At 39.5% G+C, this 19197-nt stretch overlaps 1 protein-coding gene across 1 annotated transcript; it reads left to right on the top strand.

The window, feature by feature from the left end:
* Positions 1-725: 725 nt before the first annotated feature.
* LOC113412931 (methyltransferase-like protein 21E) lies at positions 726-18843 on the top strand. The gene is made up of 5 exons (XM_026668867.2): positions 726-934; positions 4462-4549; positions 13371-13528; positions 17161-17278; positions 17997-18843. The coding sequence occupies exons 2-5, from the start codon at positions 4489-4491 to the stop codon at positions 18425-18427; spliced, it is 768 nt and encodes a 255-aa protein (XP_026524652.1). The 5' UTR covers positions 726-934; positions 4462-4488; the 3' UTR covers positions 18428-18843.
* The last annotated feature ends 354 nt before the right edge of the window (positions 18844-19197 follow it).

Genomic DNA, 19197 nt, shown 5'->3' with positions numbered 1-19197 from the left:
GGAAGAGAAATGGAGGTAAAAATTGAGTCCATTTTTACCAGCCTTTATAACTTATAGCCAACATGAATCTTGAGGGTGATGGAATTAACATAGCTGGTATAGTACAGGTAGGGAAAAGTTGTGCCAGTTCTATGATCGCCCTGTTGTCTCAGATACTGCTTAGTACAGCCATCCCATCCCATCCCATCCATTTCCTTGATTCTAACTTTTTTTTTTCATTTACTCCTACCTTCTCCAACTTGATGCCATGTGAATGACAGTTCCGAGAAACTTCAGCTGTTGTACCTAAGCCATATTGTTAGGTAGTTCTGAAAGATTTCACAAGACTGAAAAAGGCTGATGTAGGTGTTTCCAAACAGTTTAAAACTTGGAAGTTCAAATCCTTCTTGTATATTGGTGTCATCTCAACTCTTCTTGAGAAAAATGATATCTGGACTGTGAGGATGCTTTAATTTCAGTTTCACTCAGCACCTGCCTTGTAAGTTCTAAAATAAGAAAAGAATCGTATTTCTGCAAAGCCCGTCACCCAGTATAGTATATCTGGCTGTGGGATACAAGGCATTAAAACACCATTCTGTAAAACTAGGTGTCAGCTCAAAATTAAGCCCTACTGAGTTGGTCTTCATCAACTTGGGATACGCAGTAGGACTCCAGTCTGATTTTGCTAATTTGAGTTCAGCACCTGACTGGCTTGCTTGCTTGTCATCACTGTCTCCTCTGTTTTACGTAAGTGTGCTTTGTGTCGGTTTTCTCCCAATGAAATTCAAGGGCAGCTGTTTTATTAATTCTCTTATTGGAGTTGTTGACAGATTGCAGTTCAGACAGATCTGTTGCTTCTAGTGCTTCATCAATGCTGGAGAGAGTGAGAATTAACAGCTTTTTCATCCTGCCTCATTTTGCCTCTACTTTTTCTGAATATAAATAACAACAAAGGGTATGTTGCTTGAATAGATTGCATGCCTATATTTTCAGATTCTGGAAACAATTTTTAAAGTTACTCTGAACTATTTTAGTAATGCAATTGTTGCTAGAATACTGTAGTCAAAACAGTAAACATAACCCAATAGCTAGACAACTACTGGGTAGCTCTTTTTTTAGGCTTTGCAGGCTATTCTAGATTACAGATCATCAGATCATATGGAAAAGAAAAACATTTTGTAAAATGAAGGGGAATTTATTTACAACTGAGGAATGAGCAGTGCAGAAAATTCCTTTGATAATTTTTTTCCTGCCACTGCAACAAATACAATGAACTAGATCTAAATATGTTTATTTCTTCTGCATAAACATGCTTATCACAAATTTATCACAAATCTATGTTCTGTACAGATACTAGTATACTTGCTTCATTTTATAGCTTCAGCCTTACATTGCACCTGCAAATCTAGAAGTTACTATATAAGAAGAAGCTTTTGTAAGAGACTCAAACCATTTCCAATGATATGGCAGAAAATGCTCTCGAAATGTGTTAAAACATTGAGAAAAAGATTCTCTAAGTCTACTGTTGGCACGCGGTTGTGTTTTTAGAAGCATTTGGCAAACATGCTATACTTCCTGCTACTTGCTCTGCTGTACTAATGGGATAAATGGAAACGGAGGACCAACAAGATGGTCCTCCCAGAGCTTTATGGAATGCAACAAATACTTGAATTGTTTGGGGAAATTTTTCAGAAGGCAAAGCTGAAAATGCTTCCCTGGTGTAAGTCAGTCAAAGTCTTAGCTGAATTTCAGAAGGTAAAACAAAACGACTGAAGTTGCCTCCAAATGCCCTTTTTCTGGAGCCTAAGCTGGCTTTTCTGAGGAGCTCCAAGCAATGAAATAAGCCAAGGGACAGCTGGAGGGTAAATGGTGCAATACCCACTCTGAGGCCAGCTGGACAAACATAACAATGTACAACATGACTATTGCATAAGAATAAAAAAGTTTGGCTTTAGATCCTGCAAATGAAGTGCACAGGCTTGCCTGCTGCTCGCATGTGAGGATGTGCATGCGTGCTCGCTTGCCGACCGTTTCCACAGCCCAGTTGCAAACCCCTCACGGTCCACTAGAGGACTGCAGTCCACAGGTTGGGGACCCCTGATGTAGGATTCCTTTCATCTTTTGAGACTGGAGAGCATAGACAAGAAACGGGTAGCTAGTTAGCCTACAGTCTGTTCAACTAAGCCTTACCCATCTTGGTTTATTCAATGCAGCTAGTGTCTGTGTGACTAGTGGATCCAGTGAGTATAAATGTTTTATGTAATAAGTGGTACTGCTAGTCTTACAAAAGATAGTAATGCATCCACATCTTAAAAATAAAAACTTCACTGGATTCAGAAATTTCTAACAATTACTGTCCAGTTACAAATTCCCCGCTTTTGGATACTTGGAGAAGACAGGCAACATTTTACAAAGAAAAAATAATAATCTTAATTCACTTCTATCTGGATTGAGAGCTGGGTATATGAATGAACCACTCTTCATTGTCCTGATAATGACCGCAAGTGGGAAATAAGTAGATATTTCTGGTTTCATAGGATCTTTCAATAAATTTTATTATTAATCATCTAATACTAATTTGTGCTCTGGCATTTATGGGCAGTTATGCTACCAATATTATAAGGCACCTTATCTTGTTCTCTATGGGAGCAATCATTAGGAATTGCCATCAATGTACTGGTGATTATGTCTATTGCATCTAATTCAGCAGGATGTATGTATGCTCCAAAGTGGTATCTAGAATTGGTTGGATGAGAACAAAGAAATCACTATTGAATCTTGTCAGTGGATACATGTGAATGAATGGATCCTAGGCATAGGAATTTGGGAGTTTTCTTAATGGCAAGGCACTCTCAGCACAGGAAATATGCCTTAGGTGTTTCTAGAACTGTCACTGTTACTAAAGGCCCAAATGATTTCTAGGTTGAGAATGCCTATTTCTAGTTTCAATTATTTTTTCAGCCAGACATGGATAGCTTAAGAACTGTTGTTTATGCACCTCTGTATTTAGTTTACTGGAGTGTCTTCTTTGTGGAATTACTCTTGTGTTGAATGCAGAAGATGCAATTGATGCAGACTGTGCTGGCCAACTGGTTGAGATCACTATCTACATATTTCATCTAGATTGAAGCAACTTCAGTTCATATGAACAACAACAATTGGTTACCAATTAGATATTGGGTCAAGTTTGATATTTTAATATTAAATACTTTATAAGGCATATAAAGCCTTAAGTCAACTTGAAACAAGGACACAAAAATCACCTTCCCTGGTGTAAGTTTGCAGGATCACTACTAATCTGGGGAGATCTTATTGCAGTGTCATTAAATGTGGATTATGTGTTATTCTCAGCCATAGTGCCTACTAATTGAAATATTTCAAGAGCATCTACCATTACACTGCTCCTACTATTGAAGAATCATTTTTACTCGTATCCTTTCAAATTGAATACATTTTCTGTTATTATTTTATATTTTATTTTTTCCCCTGTATTTCCTCCCATACAATTTAATGTATATGCTGTTTGGTAATGCTTTAATCACTGCAGGATCCAGTCTGGGTTGGGTACTGGAATCAGGTTGGGTACTGGAGCTTTTGGATTCTCGCTGGAGCCCATATCCTTTAAACACTTCATTACAGGGGTATTTTTTGTGTAAAACAATTTTAAGTTTTCATGATAATGTTGACAGTACAGTAAAGAGATTATTTCTGGATAATTATTGTGAAGTATTTGCCAAAATATAACAAAACATTCAACCTGGAGCTGTCAGTATTCACATGTGAAATAAATTAGTTAGTAAAACAAATATATCAGTCAAGATATTTCTATTAAGGATTTGAAGATCTATCTAGATTTATAAATAACTCATGTCATTTATAATTTTCTAAAACCTAAACTATTTGTTACATTTTATTAAGTATTAAATACATGGATTCAGTTTTCTAAATATGACTTTTATAACATTTTCCCAAATGAGATATCTTTTCATGGTGTGCAAGTTTGAAAATATGCAGAGTATTTGAGATCAGAAACACAACTATCTCTGTCATAATTATCTTTTTATAGTTCTTGCAATTTTGTTGAGTAGAAGTTTATCTCAGGTGTTTGTGGGGTTGTTACTAGATTGTTGTTGTTTTTTACATCTCTTGGGTAAAGTTCTTTCGAAGAGATTCTGGAATCTGTGAAAACTTGAGATGTGACATAGCTCCACAAAGTTTGTCCGCAAAGTTGGCTTTCCTCAACATGAATTTAGACTTGTTATTTGCTATTGGAGCTATTCCTGTCAATAGCCAATAACAATCTAACTGCTAAATTATCACTGGATGTTGACCATTGCAGTAAAATTCTTATTTATTTATCCAATCAATCAAGGAAGCATGACTATTGAAGATAATGGGAAGGCTCTACTTTTTCATAGAATCAAATTGGCTATTATTATTACTTCTTATATTATTACATAGTGTTTTTGGTTTCATTTATAGGATTGTTAAACCAGGACTTTGTATGACATGGATTCAAAATCCTCTCAAGAAAAGTATGAACTACCTAGAAAGTCAGACCATAAGAAAGGTAAATATTACCCACTCTTCTACCTGGTCTTGTGGCTAGCTTGCTATATTTCATATTTGTTAACTGGTGACATAACAGATCTTACAACAAAACCACCAACAGTGGTAGACAAACTGGGTTTAGTTGATAACCACATGTTGACATTCTGAGATGAATATATATTATTTTCAACATTCTGGTAAATAGTAGTCTCTCAGTACAGGTAATCATCAAGTTAGAACCACAGTTGGGACTGGAAATCGGTCATAAGTCATTGTGATCATAAGTTGAGGCACTCATGTAAATTGAACCATTTTTTTGACATTTTTGCAGTGAATGGCAACTTCAAATCTCAACAAATAAATGCTCTGTCTTACATATTGGCAAAAAAAATCAGAAAATAAAATACAAGCTGAATAGTCAAGACCTTGTTGATGACCCAAGCTCTGTAAAGGACCTTGGAATACTCACCTCTAATGATCTGAGTGCTAGAGCCCACTGCAACTACATAGCCAAAAAGGCATTAAGAGTTGTTAACCTAATCCTACGTAGCTTTTTCTCTGGTAATATCACACTACTAACCAGAGCATACAAAACATTTGCTAGACCAATACTCGAATACAGTTCATCAGTCTGGAACCCTCATTACGTATCTGATATTAGCACAATTGAGAAAGTCCAGAAATATTTCACAAGAAGAGTTCTCCACTCTTCTACTCGTTTAGAATACCTTATGCCACCAGACTTGAAATTCTAGAACTAGAAAACCTTGAATTACGCCGTCTTCGGTCTGACTTAAGCATGGTATATAAAATCATACATTGCAATGTCCTACCTGTCAATGAATACTTCAGCTTCAACCATAACAACACAAGAGCACACAATAGATACAAACTCAAAGTAAACCGCACCAAACTTGATTGCAGGAAATATGACTTCAGCAACAGAGTGGTCAATGTCTGGAATACTCTACCCGACTCTGTAGTCTCTTCCCCAAACCCCAAAAACTTTAACCTTAGACTGTCTACCATTGACCTCACCCCTTTCCTAAGAGGTCTGTAGGGGGCGTGCATAAGCGCACCAACATGCCTACCGTCCCTGTCCTATTGTTTCTCTATTCTTTTATTTTTCTTATATATACCCATTTCATGTATTCACAACTATGTATACACTTATACTTATTATCTTGGAAACAATTGACAAATCAAAATAAATAAATAAATAAATAAATAAATCACTGCAGTTATTAATGAATGGTGTGGCTGTTAAATGAATCCATGCTTCCAAATGTGTTTTTTTTTTGCTGGAAGTGGCAACAAACCCCCACAGCAAATTGTGGTCATTTCACTGTGGGCTGCTGCAATTAGTTGTAAAGGCTAGTTGTAAAGGCTAATTGGTTACCAAATGCACAAAATGAGGTCATATAACTGCTGGGGGGAGGGCGGCATGCACAAAACTTCATGATGGCCATTTTGAGGTTGTTATAACTCTGAAAGGTCATAATATGATCAACCATAAGTTGAGAACTACCTGTGGATGATAGCTTCTGCTTATCTTTGGGCTTGGAAACTAAGCCTGGTTAGTATTGGATAGAAAGTTATCAGGGAATACTAGGCTGGGAAGCCTAAAAACAGTGTAGAAGATGAGACTAATCACCTACTCTCATTTTTGCCAAAAAAAAAATATGTGGATGTTTTTATGAAATCACCAAGAAATGAAACTGATGCAAAAGAGATTTCACCGTTAAATGATATCACAAAGGAGAACATAGTGAGATCGTTCTTATGACTCACTCTGGTCCTCCCAGGATGCTGTCTATTCTCCTCCAGCTAATGTCTATGGTATAGGTCAGAGAATGCCATTCCAAACAAAATTTTGCATTATAGTCACCCATCATTTCCATGTTCTCAAGATATTATCGTAGAATATAGTAGAGGCAAGGAATTTTGTGGATCATGTCCCTTAAGGAGGTACATCTGGTGAGACCCAGAAGAAAGGCCTTCTTCGTGGTGGCTCCCTCCCTCTGGAACATCATTCCTCCAGAAATTAGACTGGCCCCCACTTTTTTGGAAATCCCTGAAGACGTGGTTTTGTCAGTGGGCCTGAGAAACCCAGAGTGGGATGGAGCCCATTAAATGGCTGATTTGCATGTGTATTGTCACCAAGGAGGAGTGAGGGATATTATTTTATTATTTGTTATTATTTTAATTTCTTCTACATTGTTGTCATGTCCCTGTTGGAATCTGATTCTGAGAGGGAGGTCAAGCAACTGACAGGGAGTGGGAGTGTGGCTCCAGTGGCTGTGGAAGAAACTGGGGAAGGGAACAGTCTGGCTGTGCATTCAGAGGAAGACCCAGGGCCACCCCCTCTTCATCCTAGGGCACGCAGGGAGGAACGGAGAAGGGAGTAATGTGAGTTACGTGGATTATGGGGGAGAAAAGGGCCCTGATTCCCTTCATTAGCTGCAGCTGGGAAAACAAAATTTTAAAAGGGCATTTGCGCACAGCACCTTGCTGGAAGCAAAGTGTGAATTATCTTTGTTTATCAAGTCTTATCTGGGTTCTGGCATCCTCCCAACTGTGTGTGTTTTGTTATCTTTTGAAGTCTGCAATTCCTTATGTTGCCCTGTCTCGTTGACTGCTGCAGCGTGGTTTGTGTTGGTTTTTATTTATAATCTATATGTACTTTGGGTTTGGATTGAATTTCTTCCCTTTAAAAACTGTTCTTGGGAGAGTTTTTTCTCCAGCCAATGATAACTGGACATTGGGGGGGTTAAATTGGAGGTATTAAAGGGACTTTGCCTACTTTTGTGTCTTTGTTGCTTTTGTGCCACACCCAGGGTTATCATAATTATTTTTTTGTCCGTAAGCTGCTAGAATTGCCTTGAGCGAGTAGGCAGCTATATAAATTTTCTAAAATAATAAAATAAATATTTTAGGGGCACAGATTCACTTAATAATCAGGTTACTAACATCAACTTCAGTGATCAACTGTGGCAAGAAAGGTTGTAAAATGGGACAAAACCCATTTAACAATTATCTCACGTAACAGCAGAAATTTTGGGCTCAATTGCAGTCCTAAGTCAAGGACTACCTGTACTAAATTCATGTCCCACGATCACTGCTGCCCACTGTTTAGTCAGGAAGAGGCAATTAGGAGAATAGAGACAAAATTAATGAAATAGCAGAGTAGCACAGAGTAAACCCTAAGCAGGGCTGTGGAAATGACATTATAGTAGAGATGAACAACTAATACGTTGCAAAAATATTGCCTTTCCTTCAATGAATTACCTATTACCTATCCATGCCCAACAATATAATCTCCCTTAAGAACATGCTGGCTCTTTGGTAATTGCTAGATCAGGGAAAAGAGATGGAATCATACAGTGCTGGGATTCAAATTGTTTTATCACTGGTTCGGTGGGCGTGGCTTGGTGGGCGTGGCTTGGTGGGCATGCTTTGCCTAATGCTGGCGCGCAGCTTTCCACACATCAGCGGAGACCTGGAGCACTAATCAGCTGAGAGGATAAAGAAGAGAAAAGTGCAGAGGTGAGTGGGAGGGCCCATCCTGCGCTTTTCTCTTAGTTTTCCTCTCAGCCGATTGGAGGATTTTTTTTCCCTCCTCTCAGCTGATCGTCGGCTTTTTTTACTACTGGTTTGGCTGAACCAGGCCGAACCCGTAGCATATCAACACTGGAATCATAGCGTACATTCAAGGTTAGGTTTATGTTTATGAGGGACTCTTTTGAAAAGAGCAACTAAGGTCCCCAGGTCATTGGGGACTTAGCAGGAGTATCATGTTCCTTGGCAATATTTAAAAAAGGTTGATCCGATAACCCCTGTATCCTGTTTCAGTGTTTGCAAAGGGTGTGTTGCTTTCACCTTAGTAGAGATGTTTTCACTTGCTGAAATCTCTCACTTCGTTAGGATGATGGCTCAGAGAAATCCAGCTTTTAGAATGTATGTTGAAGTGATGAGGAAAAAAAAGATTATTACATTAGAAAGGAATGAAAGTTACTGAAGGATGATATAGTGAATGGGGACTCATCATGTAAGGGGTTTCAGTTTCGTTAAAATAGAAACAAGAAAAAAGAAGAAGACAGATTTATATAAGTAAAATGCTTGGATGAGCAATCTAATAAGTTAGAAAATTAGTTTACAGGGTTTTAATAGGATCTGATAAAATGGCATAGAATATGCACAAATATTAACATCCTAAGCTGTTAATTGATGGTTTAAATATTCATGTGAAAAAAACCTGGTGTCTGTGATTTATTCTGATCCTCGGTTTCCTCTTATAAAGCAATCAACGTAAATTTTCTTGATTGTACCCTATTGTACAAGACATGGAACCATATCTTACTGTGTTCAAGGGGATTTATTCCCAACTCTGTGTGTGTGTGTGTGTGTGTGTGTGTGTGTGTGTGTGTGTAATATGAGAGAGGTAACAAAAATTTAACTTTTGCAAAACCACACACGTCAACCTATCTCACATTTACATTGCTGTGAGGACTGTTTTTTATTGGGCATCAAAAATATATTTTAAAGGGCAATCAGGGTGACATAGTTGAGGTCTAAAATAGTTTTAACTGGAACTCTTTAAAGCCAAGCTATACAAATATGACACAAGACTAAAGTTAGAAATTCAGATGACCACTAGATGTCAGTAAAAAAATGTGGAAGTTTCTTTATCTCATGGCTGCTATCTAGTGACCATAGGTATTTTTTTTCAAGTCATATCAGGTATAGAATGTTCAGTCTATGTTTTTCCAATATAGTAAAAGTAATACTTGAAGGAAAATTAGAAGTTATGATTTTAACTAGAAAATGATGCAGAAAAGGGGTAATTTCCCTTCATTTCAGCCTGACCTACATTGAAATTTAACTTTTTTTTAATCCATTGAAAACATCTTTAAGTGCATAATATTTGGAAAATAATTTGCCCAATTTCTGTATAGGCCTTTTGTCATTTCCATCTAGAAAAAGAATGTGGCCAAGGAGCCAACTCTATCACATAAACACCTTGCCACAATATAGGGTTTCTCTAATTGGACAGGCTGAGAATTCTTCAAAGTCATGTCATGACTTGATTACATGACTTTGAGGGCATGATGCTCTTGATGTTCATTGTTTTCTTGCAACTGGGTACCAAAACTAATTTGAGAGGATAAGCATAGTTCATTCAAAGCTAATTCTTAACATCTAGTAAAAGCTGAAATTTGCCCTAAGATCAGTTTCTTGTATAAGAAGAGTTACACCAGATATGTCCAAAGGCTAATGTGTTCCCTCAGTATAGGTCTTATTTTGGGGGGATGTCTTATCTGCTTTCCTTAGGGCCACCACAGCCACGCCCCCTATGCCTCGACTCCTGTCTTGCTTCTGCTTGACTTCTGCGGCTGTTTGCAGCGGCTCGAAGCTGTCTGCTGTGTGGCTCGTCATGCTGGTGTCACCGCTCACAGCAGGAGGCTACATGCTGTGTTGTCCTGTTGCTCGCAAGAGAGGTGGCACCAGTGCAATGAGGCTTGTGGCATTCTGCCATGAGCGGTGACACTGGAGCAATGAATTTTTGCGGCATTTGGCCACGAGTAGCATCACTGGTGTGACAAGCCATGCAGCGTCCTGATGCAAGTGGCGGCACCAGTGCAATGCACCATGTGGTGTCTGCCCACAAGCAGCTGCAAGCGGCTGCAGAAAAGTTGGGCTGTGGTGCGACAGGTGTTGGAGTATGGGAGGCCTGGCTGCAGCAGTCCTAAGGTAAGTGGGTGAGGGGTCCATGGGGCAGCTTCTCCCCCACCCTTGCACTAACTTGATTTTTACACCTGCACTTCACCTCACCTCATACAACCAGACTGTGGGTGGGGTTTAACATATTTTGGGGGTAGGTCTTATATTAGGTGCAGGCGTGAAAATCAGGCTAGGGCTTGTTTTTGGGGTAGATCATATTTTTGGGGAAAACATGATATATAACTAATGATTATTAGCCATTGATTGCGTTTAAGAGCATGAGTCTTATTTTAAATTTGTCCAGCTTGGTAATCAATTCTCTTTTTTTGCAATAGTAAATCTCTTAGTCCTTTAGAACAGAAACACTTTCCTGCAATCATAATCTGATTTCTGCAGTGTGCAAATGAAATTATGACTATTTTTTTTAATAAAAACATCCCAAGGCAATTTATCTGAAAATTGATTCATGCCACACCGTATAACATATTACTATTTTTTTTAAAATGGTGTTAATTTCTCGGATTTGTAAATAGGAAATATGGAGACTGACCGACAATTAATACTTCTGAATTAATTGAACCAATATTTCTACCTTTTCACTTTTATCTTTTGCTCATGAGAAGTCTTTCTGACAGGAAAAGGAGTGGCAGGTCACTACTGGTTCCCAGTGCTTTTCTTCCCCCACCCCCACTTTTCTGTTCTCATGCTCAAACTTGGAATATTTTTACATAAAGCTGCTTCTTTCCCAAATTCTATCCCCTGACTCATTAGTTGAGCTGTATTCAATGGTGGTTAAATGACCACCTAGATTCAACTGGTCTAACAAGCAATCCAGCTTGTAGTTCATACGTGAACTAGACAATCCATGACTTGTTAGGTCAGTCTTCGTTCCATATAGACTTGTGCTTCTTTCTATCCCTCATGACCCTCAGGAGAGTCCCAGTGAAGCTTCATGACCCTCATGACCCTTCAGGAGAGTCCCAGTGAAGCTTCATCCCCTTCACAGCTGACCCAAGGAATTGCCTGCCACTTGGCCTGGGAAAGGAAGAACCAAGGGAGCTATCGGCTGTGAGGAAAACTACACCCTTGATTCTTTTTCTGGTGTGTTCCCAAGAGCCCCCTCCCTCCAGGGAAGAAGAGGGCTCACCCAGTGACTGCCAGTGCTCTCAAGCCAGCTCTACCTTGCTCGTTGAGCCTTGCTGCCATCCAATTAGATACAGGGGCCAAAGAGAAACAGGAAGGAGGGTGGGGATAAGCTTCTCCCATCTTAGACAACCTTGAACTACGCCGGCTAAGATTGGACTTAAGCATAGTCCACAAAATCATATGTTACAACGTCTTTCCAGTTAATGAATATTTCAGCTTTAACCACAACAACACAAGAGCACACAACAGATATAAACTTAATGTAAACCACTCCAAACTTGATTGCAGGAAGTACGATTTCAGCAACAGAGTGGTCAATGTCTGGAACTCGCTACCTGATTCTGTTGTCATCTGCTCAAACCCCCACTCCTTTACCCTCAAACTAACCTCTATTGACCTCACCCCATTCCTAAGAGGTCTGTAAGGGGCGTGCATAAGCTCACAATCGTGCCTACTGTCCCTGTCCTATTGTCCCCAATTATTACTCCCTATTTCTTGTATTTAAACTTATGTTTATTCTTATTTCTATTGTATTGTAAGCTTTTGACAAAAAATAAATAAAAATAAAATAAATAAATCTTCTTTTGTATCTCACAACTTACAGGTTTCTGAGAAGTACAATTGGAAGATGTCACAATGCTGAAATGGCCATAATTCTGCCAAATTTTAATCCCAAGTGATGGATTTCGGACATATTCTGCAAATTAGCCCATTTGGTGATTTGCTGAGGGACACTTGTCCCTGGCCAATTCGCAGCACAGGACAATTAGTTGTGTATCCTGGCTGCCAATCTGCATGCCAAGGGGTGGTTCTCTGCCTTCCCCTTGGATGCAGTCCCACCGACTCTGAATGCTCAAATTCCTCCTCTGGCATCTGAGGTGGACTATGGTTAGATAGGAGGGAGTGACTTTCTTTGCCTTGCTGGAAAACCTCTCAGGGTCAATTGTTCCCATTGAAGCTCTTTCACCCTTAGGAACTCCAGTTGTAACAGCTGGCAGAGGCAGCTTCAGGGACCCGTCACCCCATCTACCCTTGCGCTGCCCTGAATCCTTCACCTGCTACAGGCACCCACTCTCTTTCCAGACACCTCTGCTGCTGCACTCTAAAGAGTGAAAGAGCTTCAATGGGCACAGTTAAAGTGATTGGCACATGTCTTCTTGATCATACCCAATCTGGACCTGCGTACTACAGATGCCAGCCATTCCCTCCCTGAGACCAGCTTTTCAGGGAAGAGATTGGAGCCCCCTCACCCCAATTCTCCACAATGTTTTCTCCCCTCCCTCCACATCCCACACCATCTCCGTGCTAGGTGAGGACCTGAAAAGTTTCCCATCGAGGCTAAGTCTCTCCCTCCTCCCCTGTCCAATGCCTGCCCAATGCCAGAGAAGGAACTTGAGCATTTCAGAAAGCCAAGCTGGCAGGATTGCATCCAATGAGAAGGCAGAGACTCACTGCTCAGTGCAGGGATTGGTTGCCTGGATGTTCAGCTAATTGTCCCGCACTGTGAATTGGCTCAGAACAAGTGTCCCTCGACCAATAGTTCAAGATGAGGGGGAGGGAGAGGAGCGCGGGGGTGAGAGCTAGCAGAGGGCCAGCTGAGGATGAACGCCCATGGTGGGTCAGCTGTGGTAAGGGGGGCAGGGTGAAGTGAGCATGGCCATGTGGCTGTGGCCAATTGTCCTAGATCCATATCTGTCTTCTAATTATGAAGATTCATCTTGTTACTACTGTGGTAAACTTTTTATTTCATTGTTGCTGAATTACAAAGGAAGTTATGTTATTACAGTTTTATGAATATCTGCATAATATCTACAAATACATTAAAAATTTTATTGTGGGGAATCCTTTACCAGCACTGACATAAAATAAATATTTTGTTATTTAAAAGGGATATCTACCATTACTATTTTTAAAATGTCTGTTATTCTTATTGTCACTGTCATTGTTACATGCTTGTTATTATTTTAAATTAGGACAAAATGGAGATGAAGACATAGTTGCAGAGATCATGGGGCGATATTTCTGTCCCTCTTTGATAACCACCTACACTTGGGAAGAATTCAATTTTGCTGGCCACAGGATCAAGATTACAGAAGCTACAGACAGTTATGGAGCTGTGGTTTGGCCTTCGGTATTGTTGTCATGCAATATTATTGGCTTTGGTATCTGAAACAAAGTACAGCAGCATATTCCATAGGCCTACATCTGCCTTGGAAATAAGGCCATAGTAGTAATTAGCTTACCTTACTTCCTTCTTGTTAATGCAGAGGGGACTGTCTTCCCTCTATCAGTCCGCTGAATTTCTGATTTAGTTTTGGGCTAAGAGCAGTTAGCACAGGAAGCAAGCAAGTTGGCTGACCAGGATGGAGTCTTGTCTCTCCTGCATTAGTTCGCTTGCGTGGCATGGTATTTCTGATCACCTACCCTATGACCCCAAGGAAAATGATTAGTATATGAAATACAGTAGACCTTGCTTATCAAATACCTCATGGAATGCCCATTTGAAACTATAAGGATGCAAAAAAAAAAAAAAAACCCCTTTGCAACCAAGGTGTATATTTATGACCTTTGTACTCTCTCTCTCTCTCTCTGTCACATGTTTCACATTACAATCATTTCATACATACCTTGTGCCTGACCTGCCTTTTCTTCTTTTACCCTTCTTGCAGTGTGAGAGATTGCCTAAAAAAGCAATCTCTTCTGTGCCTGACCATTTTATTTTCTCCTCCCAGAGCAGATAAATAGGAGAGGAAGGGATTAAAAAGGAGTAAACAGGCACACAATGGGAAATACACCTCAAAAGGAATGAATAAGTGCCAGCTGTTTGCCAAGCATACTAGGCAAGCAGATGATGCTAACTCATTTTTTTGATGTATATTTCCCATTGTGTACTTCATTACTCTCTTGTTGTCCCTTCCTCTCCAATGAATATAAATATAACCATTAAATCTCTTCCTGCTAATTATCTCAGTGCTGGAGTGAATGATCCAAACATGTGTCACAGAATTGCTGATCCCCACTCTGATTGCTAAATAAGCACTACATGTATTTGGATTTTTTGTGTAAAATTTGAAAAACATAATGCTCAAAAATATAAATGTGGAAAGTTCACACACAGTGGAATATATAAGATTAGGACTTCCACATCTCTATTCTTGGGCAGATTAAATATTCATGGATCAAAAGGGAATCTTTTGGCAATGTAATTTACCAGAGGTCAGAAGCATTAAATTATCTTAGATTTATTAAAAGCATAGCCCACCTCTTTTTTTATCAGTAATGCTCCTTAGGCAGTTTCAGTCCAGATTCTGAATATATTTTATTTGCTCTACATTGCTTTTTATGACCGTTGCCTATATTTCAAATTTAAAAGTAGGCCATTCCCATGTTGCATTTTCAGAAGTATTTAACCATCTATCATTCATTAGATGATACTTAATTCTGTTGTAACATCCAAATCTCACTGTGTGAGTACTTCTTTTGGGTTAGATCTCCCCTCCTCTGGCCTGTTTGACTCTGTCCACTTCTCCTTTCAGCTCTTGAGGTCTCAATTTTTCTGCACTAGACTTTTTCCTTGTTGGTTAATATCCACCAGCTTTTCCCTATCTTTCCATTGACAGAACTCCTCTTCTCTTCTCTTCTCTTCTCTTCTCTTCTCTTCTCTTCTCTTCTCTTTCTCTTCTCTTCTCTTCTCTTCTCTTCTCTTCTCTTCTCTTCTCTCCTCTCCTCTCCTCTCCTCTCCTCCTCCTCCTCCTCCTCCTCCTCCTCCTCCTCCTCCTCCTCCTCCTCCTCCTCCACCTCACCTCACCTCACCTCACCTCACCCTACCTTACCCTACCTTACTCTACCCTTATTGCTTTTATTATTATTTATCCGTATTTCCAAATACACTTGCAAGGATGGAGCCCCAGCTGAGCAGAATGCCGCAGGGAGAGAAGCCTTGTATTCCACCCCACTCCTTATCTCTTATTTACTCTCAAATAGCCCTTTTTCTGGTCTTATTCTCCTTAAGCTCTCCCTTTCTAGAGTAACCTTCTAGACTAAACTTCTTCAGTTCTTCTTCAGTTCCAGCTTTTCAGATGATTGTTACAGTTTTCTAATTGCTGACTATTTTTTATGCTAGTTTACCCTTTGGGACAACTTCCTAGTCAAGAAGTTTCCAATTCTATATTCTTTCACTGGCTCCAAGTTGTCCTACTTTTTGTTTGCAGCAACAGTTCATTTCCTCTTAATCTCATCTTCTATTTGCTTTTTCTAGAAGTTTTTAACCCCATTTGATTCCAACTTCATCCAATTACAGCCCTTTGCAACTAGATAATATCATTTTCTACCAGTTTGCTCCAAACATTAACTTCTGCACATCATTCAGATTGTAAAAGCAGGGGTCAAGGCACATGGAGATGTACCCAGACAGTTAGAAGTGTCTGATATTAAAATGGTAATTGTCTTTATAGTATATTTTACTAGGGCTTCCAATAGACATTTGGTTCATTATTCTGGAAATTCAACCTGATTTAAATAGACCTTTGTTCCAATCCTGCACAAACAACTTGTGCAATAGGTTTGTATGATCCTAAACATTTTATTAAAGAAGATATCAGAATCTGAAAATAATGTATTGTGTGACATTTATATTGTAATTTAAAAATGTTAGCTATCGAGGGTAAAAGATGTTATTTCAAAGCAAATGTTCACCTGCCAATTACTAAAGTGTACAGTTGAAACAAAGAGATGAAAAAAGAATGAAACAAAAATACACAGTAGCAATTAGCTTATTAGCAGTTGTCTTAAGGTTAAAAGACCTTTGATCCTGGTAGTTATTCATGGGTATTTTGCGACCCATGAGTCAGCTAGATGGAATGATAATGGATGGAGACAGTTCCATTGTCTTATAGAAATTAGTGGCTCACATTGCATTTTATTTAAAGAAAAAGGAGAAAAATAAATCTCAAGAACTGCAGTTTTAAACCCCTCACATGGTATGCATGTTTTGCCCCATTTTAATTCTGAGCACTATATTATTCCTAAATATTATGGAGATTCTCAGTCTTCCAGGTCCTGGTTGCCCCAAAGGTGCTTTTTCCAGGGACAACTGGACCTTCCTTTTTTTTTTCTTTGAAGATGTTTTGCTTCTCATCCAAGAAGCTTCTTCAGCTTTGGATGAAAAGTGAAATACATTGTTCCTAGTTTCCATTTTTGGCAGTAGCATGCTGGCTATCCAGAATGGCACCAATAACAATGTTGGCAAGGTTTAGAATAGACATAGTCAGGAATTAATTGCATCATGCTAGAAGACCCTTTGCTAAACAGGCCAGATAAACTCCCTTTGTAATTAATTGTGGAAGACAATACAGGAGTTTTACAGTTTACAGCAGAGGAAGTTAATCTATTGGTCTCCTTATGTTTTGGGCTGCAAATCTCACCGTCCCCTGGCATGTTGATTAAGATATGATGGAGCATTATAATCCAAATAATCTGAAAAACCCTAGATTAGTCAATTGTCTAAAATCAGTTCATATAAAACAACCTTGAACTTCTGAGTATTTTACTAACTTCCTAAGATTCATGCTTTTCATACATATTTTTGTGTGTCAAGAGATACTTTTGTTCATATAAGCTGAAGTTTCTCCTCTTTGTTACTTTACAGTAATTAAAGGGTGGCCTTGTGGAGCTAAAGGCATTGTTTCATTATTCTTTTTCAGAATTGCCAATTGCCAATTTATCCTTATTCAAATTTGACAATTTGTTCTTCTTCATTCTCAGGCTCTTGTTCTCTGCTATTTTCTGGAAACAAATGTGAAGCTTTGTAACTTGGTTGACAAAAATGTGGTTGAAATTGGAGCTGGAACAGGCCTCGTGTCTATAGTAGCCAGCTTGCTTGGTAAGTGGTAGCATCTCCTGCTGTGGCCTCCATTTTAAAAATAGCACATGTGATACTGGTATCTTGAAGGACATAAAACAGGTGGAAAAACAGGGATAAAATTGATTTGTTCTCAGGGTAAAGTCTCCTTGAATAAGATGCCAATCTTGAAATTAGTATTTGTGGGGTTCATCAGTTTCTAAAGTAAACTGCTTAGGTGTTTGTACTTGGGCTGATGTGGATCAAATTCTAGTATGGGGAGCAATGGGCTTTATTCCCATGAACCTCTCCCATGAACCTCACTGCAGCCCTGTTTAAACACCTTGGATAGTAGCAGTTTAGTCCTGTTACATGGAAGAGCCTGTGGTAAGTGGTCTGAAGTTATCTAGTGAGCTTCTCGACTAGTTTGGCAATGTGACCGTAAGCCCGTATTGATTCATTCAGCCTACAAACTTAATGTACAGTTTTGGAGTGTCACATTATCAGAGAGAGAGTCTTTCTGCTTAAGTTTGCTCTGCTTACGGTTGTAAGCTAAATAAATATTACAAAAGTATAATCCAAAACTGGTCTGGAATTTCATCAAGTAAGGAATTGGAGAACACATAAAAGCATTGTATTTCCTGCAGTGGGCCAGAGTTCATCATTTTTACTTATGCCACAGGGAATTATAAAAAGAATTTGCACTAGTTTCGTCAACTCTCCTCCATAAATAATATCATTGTGGTTCCTTTCGTCACAGGTGCGCATGTGGTTTCCACTGACTTGCCTGAAGTGCTAGGAAACCTTCAGTACAATCTCCTCAGAAACACAAAACTGAAATGCAAACATGAGCCTAAGGTGAAAGCGTTGGTCTGGGGGGTGGACCTGGAGAAGAATTTCCCCAGATCTTCATCTCAGTTTGACTACATATTGGCTGCTGATGTTGTATACGACCACCCTTACCTGAAGGAGCTGCTTCTAACCTTTGATCATTTGTGTATGGATAATACCACCATCATCTGGGCCATGAGGTTCAGACTGGAAAGTGAAAACTGGTTTGTGGACCAATTCAAAAAACTGTTCCATCTGGAAATGATTTCTGATTTTCCTAGTTTAAATATAACCCTGTTTAGAGCAAAGAGGAGACACCAAAACAACTCCAATGAATGCATCCTGCCTGTTGGTTGTTAATAATTAGCCAGTTTAATAGAAAAGAATATAATTATTTATTGGCCAAGTGTGAATTTGTCTCCAGTTCATAAGCTCTCATTGTACATACATTAACAAGTGATAAATCATGATCATAAATAATAAAATACAAACATCATAAATCATAAGATACAGCATTCTGTCATAGTCTTAGGTTATTAAATAAGCAATCAATGTAAATAATAAAGTATAAAGTTATAAGAAGCTAAAAAAATATGTACCGTGTTTCTCATAAAATAAGGCCAGGTCTTATTTTTTTTGAGCCCCGAAAAAACGGCTAGGCCGTCTTTTCGGGGGTGATTTAATTCCCCCCCTTGCATCCTCATCTAGAGCGCCCCGTGGGCAGCCTCGCCACCAGCCGCTCCTAACGGGTGATCATGGCGAAGCGCAGAGAGCTCCCTACTGCACCTTTGGTGCAGACCCAAGACCTTTGGCACCCACCGCTGTTACTTTCCCTTCTGCCCATTCCACCACCACGTTTGGAGCTGCCGCTTCCGTGTTTGGAGTGCCGCTGCCATTTGGAGTGCCGCCGCCATTTGGAGCACCGCCGCCACGTTTGGAGCTGCTGCTTCCGTGTTTGGAGTGCCGCTGCCATTTGGAGCGCCGCCGCCATTTGGAGCACCGCCGTCATGTTTGGAGCTGCCACTCCCGCGTTTGGAGCTGTCGCCGTGTTTGGAGTGGTAGCGGCGCTCCAAATAGTGGTGGTGCTCCAAACAGCGGCAGTGCTCCAAACGCGGAAGCGGCAGCTTCAA

This window comes from Notechis scutatus, chromosome 5, assembly GCF_049901735.1.
Source record: "Notechis scutatus isolate UNSWTSFEM ecotype Mainland chromosome 5, rNotScu1.2, whole genome shotgun sequence".
NCBI lineage: Eukaryota > Metazoa > Chordata > Lepidosauria > Squamata > Elapidae > Notechis > Notechis scutatus.
The sequence above is the reverse complement of the archived record's forward strand: the minus strand, read 5'-3'. Positions and strand labels throughout refer to the sequence as shown.